This window comes from Anastrepha obliqua, chromosome 4 (assembly GCF_027943255.1).
Source record: "Anastrepha obliqua isolate idAnaObli1 chromosome 4, idAnaObli1_1.0, whole genome shotgun sequence".
Taxonomy (NCBI): Eukaryota; Metazoa; Arthropoda; class Insecta; order Diptera; family Tephritidae; genus Anastrepha; species Anastrepha obliqua.
This window is the reverse complement of record NC_072895.1, coordinates 91,095,529-91,103,986: the sequence shown is the minus strand read 5'-3', so window position 1 is coordinate 91,103,986 and position 8,458 is coordinate 91,095,529. Positions and strand designations below refer to the sequence as shown.

At 41.4% G+C, this 8,458-nt stretch overlaps 1 protein-coding gene across 1 annotated transcript; it reads left to right on the top strand.

Annotated features, from left to right (window-relative positions):
- The first annotated feature begins 216 nt into the window (after nucleotides 1-216).
- Nucleotides 217-1,997, top strand: LOC129246209 (uncharacterized). Its single transcript, XM_054884817.1, has one exon. It carries the CDS (start codon nucleotides 536-538, stop codon nucleotides 1,976-1,978), a length of 1,443 nt encoding a protein of 480 aa, XP_054740792.1. The 5' UTR covers nucleotides 217-535; the 3' UTR covers nucleotides 1,979-1,997.
- The last annotated feature ends 6,461 nt before the right edge of the window (nucleotides 1,998-8,458 follow it).

The following is an 8,458-nucleotide window of genomic DNA, read 5'->3' as shown; positions in this document are numbered from 1 at the left end:
AAATACAAAAAACAGACAAACAACCCAAGTACGCCGAGTCAGAACAATTCGATTTTTTAAATATTTACATAAATTGTAATACAACTCTGCTTTTTGCATGATACACAACCCGCATATGCTCCAATAAGTAATTTTAATGTCATTCAAAAAGAAAAACAAACAAAACCAAAAATCCCAAATATTCAAAACTTTTTTTTAATTATTTTTCTGTCACCTCGCTAGTTTGGATTTTCTGTATTTCCTTCATTTTCATTTGATTGAAAAGAAAATTTAATTTCATAACGTGAAATTTGGCCTAACTTCTGTGCACAGAAACTAAATTAAATTAATTTAAATTTATTAAATTTTAGTTGAATATTTGGCCTTCGGGTGGAAAAAAGTAAAATTTTCTTCTTCCCATCGCATAACGCAGTAAAAAAAACTAATCAACATTAGTTCGTTCAAAAAACCAGCTACGCGCGGTGCGCGCCGACTGCGGCATGTTCCATCCAGCATTTCTCATAGCCTGGCGCGAATCAATTTACTTAAGAGTCGAATGCGTTCCTTGAACATCAGTGAGCGCAAGAAGGATTATGTGGCGCATCGGTTGCGCGTGAAAAATGCCAAGAGTGTGGTGAACAGCCAACCGCCGAGCCGTGTTGCAAGTCGACCACAACGTGAAATGACATTCACTGAGATGTTGAACTCGGTACGCACAGCCATTCAGCGCAGCAGTAATACGCGTACCTTCACCAATACACCAGTCTCGATGGCACCATCGGCCACCGGTACTACTTTGACCACTGCCTCAACCACATCACCACGCCGACTGGCCAAATCGCGCATAAAACTAATGAAAAGCGATGCGCTTTCGATTGGTGGCCGCGAGAAATCGACGATGCTGCTATACGACTGCAATTCATGTGGCTCTACTGGTTGCTGCTGCACATGTGGCGACGCTGGCGATGGGCGGCACACTGTGGAATCACGCGTTGATATACACGAGAAGTTCAAACGCAAGATGGGATCCGATAAAGGAAGCGGTGATTATAATAGGAATTCTTGCACAAATGGATCGATATATAAGGGTGGTGGGGGTTTCAATGGCAACACTGGCTGTACTGCTCATACCAAGGAAACGCAATTGGCGAACGATGTGGAAGTAGTGCAGCCATCGTCTGCCGAGAAACGCGCAGCTTACCAGCATGCACGCCTATCGATGCCTTTGCGCTCATTCTGGCATCGCATCACCCGCAAGGAGTGGAACAATGACACGCGTGTGCCACAAAAACCTCATCGTGTCGCCGCCGAAATGAGTAAGTCTCATCGTAGGCGCTGCACTCAGCCCTTGACATCAACGGACGCATTTCATGGCAATGGTAGTCCATCACTTAAGCGCACAACAAATGCAACCCAAGATGTGGTGATACATTGTGGCATTCCGCAGCATGTGATAAAACGTTATCAGGATCTAACTGTATCTAGCGATGAGCCAATGTTGCGTCGCCTGTTGCGTCCGCGCGTCTTCTTCGATCTTGAAGTGAAGGGCCTACGCCCGTTGGGTCGCATCGTTATACAGCTCTTTACGGAGGCCTGCCCGGAAGTGGTACTGGAATTTGTGCGCATGTGCACTGCGGAGAATAGTGAGCGAATGAGCTTTACGCGTCTCTTTCCGCCGCTGTGGTTGGAGGGCGAACTGGCGTTGACTGACAACAAAACACTGACGGCGCCCAACATCGAACACGACACGAATGTGTTGGATCATGGCTGCGGTGCGGGTGTGCTCTCGTTCCCTAGCCGCTATGTGCGTGGCAGTAAGCGCCGCTTTCTCAGCTTTTCCATTAGCTTCAAACCGCTGCAGGTGTTGAATGGCAAGCGTATCGCATTTGGACGTGTGAGACGTGGCTTTTGGATACTTGACACCGTGCAGGATTATGGCACCAATAGCGGCAAGCCACAGCGAGATATAATCGTAACGAGCTGTGGCATGTGTAAATAGCTGAGTCAAAGTGTGGGCATCTAGTGATGGATGCATGAATGACCCGCGGATTTATAGTGTAAATGAAAGATTTAATTTCAAATTGGAACTCAATAGAAAATATATTGAATTTGAATGCAGTTTGAAAATAAATGTTGAACAGAAGCGTAAAGTATTTTAGTAACTATATTTCTAAGCTAATCTGAAGGTGAAATTGTCTGAGCTGCGAAAGGGTAGACCTGTGACTGCATACTAAATTATTTCTGAAACACAGCTGTTTTAAGATTTCGTGCCAAATGGATATTGTTCTGACGCAACCAGTTGGCGGCTGAGTCGTTCAGTCATTATTTGCATTTCTTAAGATAATCACATAGGGCGGTAACTGAGTTATTTTGAGCATGATATCATTCGATTAGTTCCAGATTTGATGCACTCTTGAGAAAAGACAGCCATAGAAAATGTTCCTCAAATAATCAATAATTTCCTAGTTGATACATATTCAGTTTTTGTAAATGATTCGGGATCTCCCAAAATATAGAAACAGAAGCTCGAACAGAAGAAGTTGAAGTGTTTGTACATATAATAAAAGCCTTTACTCTGAAAAAATGGTTACAAGTGCATCATTGAAATTATTGCCCATCGCTGGCTACTACCTACTCCCATCTTTCTGGTAGATCTCGTATTCCGTCTCGGTAAAACTGTTCATCTTTGAGGCTATCCACGGACCAAGCCATTTTTTGATGCCTTCATATGAACGGAACTGCCGGTCAACTACACCATGTGCCATCGATCGGAACAGGTGATAATCGGAAGGCGAAATATCTGGAGAATATGATGGGTGGGGATTTCCCATTTCAGTGTTTCCAGGTAAGTTTTAATGGGCTTGGCAACTTGAGGCCGAGCGTTGTCATGCTGTAGAATCACTTGATCATGCCTCTCCGCGTATTGGGGCCGCTTCTCGCGCAGTGATCGGCTCAATCGCATCAATTAAAGTCGATACCGATCCCCAGTGATGGTTTCGCTTGATTATAGCATTTCATAATAAATAACACCAACTTGGTCCCACCAAATACATAGCATAACCTTCGCAGCGGGAATATTCGGCCGAGGCGAATATTCAGTAGAAGCTTGACCGGGCAGTCCCCATCACTTTCTTTTCTTTGAATTGCTGTGATGAATCCATTTTTTATCACCCGTCACGATGCGATGAAGAAAACCTTTTGCCTTTTTTTCTTTTTTGCCGCTGGAGCAGTTGTTCACAGGCGAAAAAACGACGTTTAACATCCCTTGGTTTTAACTCATAAGGAACCGAAGTCCTCTGTTTCTGAATCATTCCCAAAGCATGCAATCGCTTGGAAATGGATTGGCGGGTAACTCCTAATACTGAAGCAAGCTCCTCTTGCGTTTGACACGGATCCTCATTGAGCAATGCCTCCAATACAGCGTCTTCGAAGGTTTTTGGCCTTTCTTTGAAGTGACCGAACCAGTCTCGGCACGTTGTTTCACTTAAAACAGCATCTTCATAAACTTTTTGTAGCTCTCAATGCTTCAGCCGCCGTTTTTTTCGAATGAAAGCGGAAAATCAACACTTCCCGCAAGAGACGATTTTTCGGCACAAAATCAGACATTTTGACAAAACCAAAACAAAATCAGTAATGTGCCAAAGCAGTTTGTTAACCAATGTCTAAGCTTGGTTTATGACGTTTCGGTTATGTTAGAATCGATTAGCATACACTGCTCGCGGCATCTATTGACAACGAGAACTTAGTTGCGCACCTAATAAAAAAAACAGTATGTTTGGGTATGCAGTTTCGCCATTTTCAAATCGAGGTTATAATTTGTTTGTGAAAGGACTTTAGATACTGTCTGGAATGAAGGATTTACTTAAGGGGTTAGAGGTAGTCAGAATTTTCAAAAAATCGATTTTTTTTTGCATTTTCTTAAAGTATAATGTTTTAAAAATATTGTGTAAAAATTTGAAGTGAATCCGACGAATACTTTTCAAGTTATTCAACAATTAACAAAGGGAGCTCGGCCGCTCCGGAGCCGATAGCAAAACTTTACATGCGTTTTTCTCAAAACTATGTTTTTCAAACTGGTGAACACTGTAACTTAAAAACCGCTACGTAGATTTTAATAAAATTTATACAGCTTTTGAAAAACATAAAAAACTTGTGCCTGATCGAAGGATTTTTTTTTTTTCAAAAATTTCGATTTTTTTTTAACAATTAACTGTTGGTTTTTTTTTCTAAAATCTGGAAAACATTTTCTGAGGCCGCCATTTTGTTCATTTTGAAAAAAAAGCTTCGATCAGGCACAAGATTATCTATTAATAAAACTAATTTTTCTTGTCCGATTGGTTTTAGATGAATCTGCAAGGACTTGTGATGTTCACCGCAAGGGACTTCTGGAGAAACGGGTTTCACACAAACAGCGATAACTTTTGCAATTAATTTTTTTTTTTTGAAAGTTTGGTGGAGTCAAGTTAAAACATGATGTTTTTATGCTATGTTTTTATTTTTGTTAAATAAATTAATTAAGTAGCAAAAAAAAATTCGTGAAAATCATAATTTTTTCGGGCCTCTGACTACCCCTAACCCCTTAAGGCTAAGGATCACGTGAAACACAACCACCTACATAAAAATATGTAGTTTCATAAAGGTGGTCGATAGATAAAATTTTAATGAAGCCGGCCTTGAGAAAAACAATTTAAACTTCAATGATCAATTAAGATTTCTTAGAGTCAATATTTTCCAAGTATTGCACCATGTAAATATTTCCATTTAAATTATTTTTAAAAACTCTTTTTAACGCGGCTGCAATCTGCTGCAGCATAAAAAGGACCCAAAAAAACCTACTTTGCTGAATATTACTGGGGAAGGTGTTGGTAGAGAAAAAGTGATACCATCCAAGGACATGGAATCGTTGAGTCTGCAGCTCCCAGTTGCCTAGCTACCCAAAGATGAAATCACTAAAGTCAATAAATTTGAGAAGAAATTCAAAATAGGAAACTGAGGAACATCTGCACTTGAAAGGAAACTCCAGAGTATACCCCGTATTAGTATACGTGTGGCTCCTAGATACCAGAGGGCATAGGAGCTGGAATATATTGCTCCAGAATAAAGCGTTCTGTGTCGATGGGTAGTTTTAAAAGTCTTTTCCAGCGGAGGTGTATGCAATCTTGTTTTGTGCAGACATCAATTTAGATAAGAATTTTTGCATGAGGAAATTGCTATTCTGAACGATAGACAGACACTCAAGGCACTGTCATCATGTGAGTTGAGGCCTTTCAGTGTATCTAGACATTGAATTTGTTAAGAATGCACAATCGCTCCCGGCTCATTTGGGTCTCACGACTCTGGGCTATAACTGGGAACGAAGTAGCGGACGCACAGGCTAGAGAGGTTGCGACCTCGTTGCTAATACATATTTTAGCTGATATTACTAATATGCGTATATTGAAAATGAGTAATCCATTTAATGAAGTTATGGATTTACCAAGGAGGCTAATAAATTTCAATCATATCAAATTCCTCCAAGCAATTCGAAAACAATTATGTAGCCTACTGCAACTTAAGAAAAACAAGTGCCCATTTTAAGATGAATAATACTTGAATTTATTTTAATTCGATATTCGAATAACAATTAAAATTATTTTCGTTCTTTGAATAAACTGAATTCTTTGTTATTTAAGAAGAGCGGAGGTATCCGCAATTAAGGAAGCGGTGGACTGGTTGCTCAATTCGGTAATTACCGTTAGGAAGTAAATATCTACTCCGATAGCCAATCGGCAATTAGGGCCTTGGGCTCACTGTTTGTGCGCTCGAGATTGGTCGGAGAATGTCTGGCTTCTCTCTCGATTGCATCCGAATACTTCATCATCAGGCTCATTTGGGTTCCCGGGCACAGCGGCATAGAGGGAAACTGCTGGGCTGATGAGCTGGCTAGACAGGGAACTTTGGAGACGGTTTCGTCGCGAAATGAGAGAATTGGGGTTCCCCTGAGAAGCTGTGGTCTGCTCCTGGAAAGATGGGCCTCGAGTCAACTCAGCGAGCGCTGGGCTACTGCGCAAACGTGCAAGGTCGCGAGATCCTTCTGGCCACGGGTAGATCGGGGACGCTCAAGGGAACTCCTAAGGCTAACAAAACCCCAGCTCTCAAATTTGGTGGGCATCCTTACCGGACACTGTCCGTTAGGTGTTCACGCCGTAAGACTTGGGATTGCCTCAAGTCCGTTCTGAAGAAACTGTCTGGAGGACGAGGTGGAATCATCTCAACACCTTCTTCTCAGCTGCCCTGCTCTCGTCTGGCAAAGACTTAGATATCTGGGCTCTTACTTTTTCGCTACGCCTGCGGATATAGCCGGTGTAGATATCATAAAGTTGGTGAAGTTCATTAGTAGCTTGTTACGGCTAACTACGAACGCAAATCAGCCCCCGTCGGCGCCGTCGTAAAATGTATGGTCATCATCGTATCCAATCCCAAGGCTCCTTCTTCCTTCCCATCTCCTTTCCCCTCTCCCATGTATGGCACCACAACGGACGAATTTACTAACATTCGTCCAAGTGAGCTCTTTAGCTAGGGCAGCCATTTAACCTAACCTAACCTATTTAAGAAGAACGAAAAAAAGAATTAATTATTTTTCATTCATTATTCAAATAAAGTGTTCATCAACTCTGCATAACTTTTCAAAAAAGAAAATAAAATATGGCAACATCGAAAAAGGTAAAAAAATATGGCAACGTTGAAAAAATTTTTTGTTGAAATTTTGAAATTAATAATTATTTAAAAGAAAATTTTCCAAGAAAATTTGTTTGCATGCCTAAGCTGAAATTATATTAAGTCAACTAATGCCTTAAAAAACAAACAAAAAAAAAAATCAGATCTATGCAGTCTTGAAGAAGTTATTATAATTATTCAAATGAAAAGTTGCTAGGGGAGAAAATTAAAATTTCGCTTATGTATGCATGGAAAAAAAAATTAAATTTTTAGGAAACACCAACTTCAAAGACTAAAAAATTGTGCGTATATTCCAAAATAGTCCATTAAGCAATTCCTACAATTTTTAATGCAAAACAAATTTTCGACCGGGTACGCTTGATCGATTTGAAATGCGTCGACCCAAATATAAGGTGGCGCAAAAGTAACCTTGCGATGCTTTTTGGCTGTAATTTAAAAAAAAAATGAAAAACTTTGATTCTTCTGGTGGATTATTTTTATGTGGTCTTTTAATTTTTTTACATCAAGTCGAGAATATGATGTCATGTAAATGGCCGCCGCCACAGTTGATTACCATTTGAGCCCCTTTTATGGCATTTTCCATCACTTTGGCCAAAACTTCCGGCGATAGGTCCTCACATTCTTGACGGATATTGTCTTTAAGAGCTGCAGGAGTCTGAGGCTTGTTGACATAAACCCGCGACTTCAAAAAGCCCGGGAAATGCATCCTTCAGCATATCGGTTGTGGCACGTGCATTGTGTGTGCCATTGCACCGTCCTGTTGGAACCACATGTTTTCCAATCCCAATTCATCAAAATGCGGCAAAAAGAACTCGTTGATCATTGCTCTGTAGCGCTCACCATTCACAGTAACCGTTTGGCCCGCGACGTCTTCGAAGAAAAAAGGCCCGATGACTCCTCCAGCGAAAACAGCACACCATACAGTGACTTTGAGCAGGTGTAATGGTTCTTCGTGGGTTACACGCGGATTTTCAGTGCCCCAGAAGCGTAAATTTTGGTTATTTACGTACCGGAAATGGGCCTCATCACTCATGATTATTTTTCATGAAAAATCATCTTCCTCTTGGTGGTGATTAAGGATGGCTTGAGCGTATGTTAGACGCGATTGGCGGTCAGCAGCTAACAGCTGATGCACCGTCTGGACTTTGTACGGATTCATCTTCAAATCTTGTACCAAAATTCGCTGTAAAGACCGTCGACTGATACCCATTTGCGTGGCACGTCGTCTGGTCGATGTCGACGGCGCTTCCATGACATCCTCGGCTACAGCAGCAATATTCTGTGCAGAACGGCTACTCCGGGGTCTGCCACGCCTGGCAGCATCTCGTGTTGTGCCAGTCTCTTCGAGGCGAGCAGCTAAACGTCGCAGTGTTTCACCAGTAGGCGTTGGACGGCGAGGAAATCTGCGACGAAATTCACGTTGTGCCAAAGTCACCGACCGATTATTGGTCAAATAAATAGTCAGCAATATACCGCGTTCTGGAGCAGTATAGCGTTACATTGTTTATTAACGTGTATTTCGCATATGTTCACTACACAAATGTCAAAACAGAATTGACATGGGGGGCCAATCGCAAAATTTATAGCATTTTCTGATAGGAGGATTACTTTAGCGCCACCTGTTATAAGTATAAATGAAAGATGCACCTACTAGTTTACGGTGTAGTTGAGTCACGGTATGTGGGTAGGTTCGATTTAGTTAAAGATATCCGCATATGGCCAATCATTCATATATTTAGTTTGGTCTAGAGATAGTTTTAAT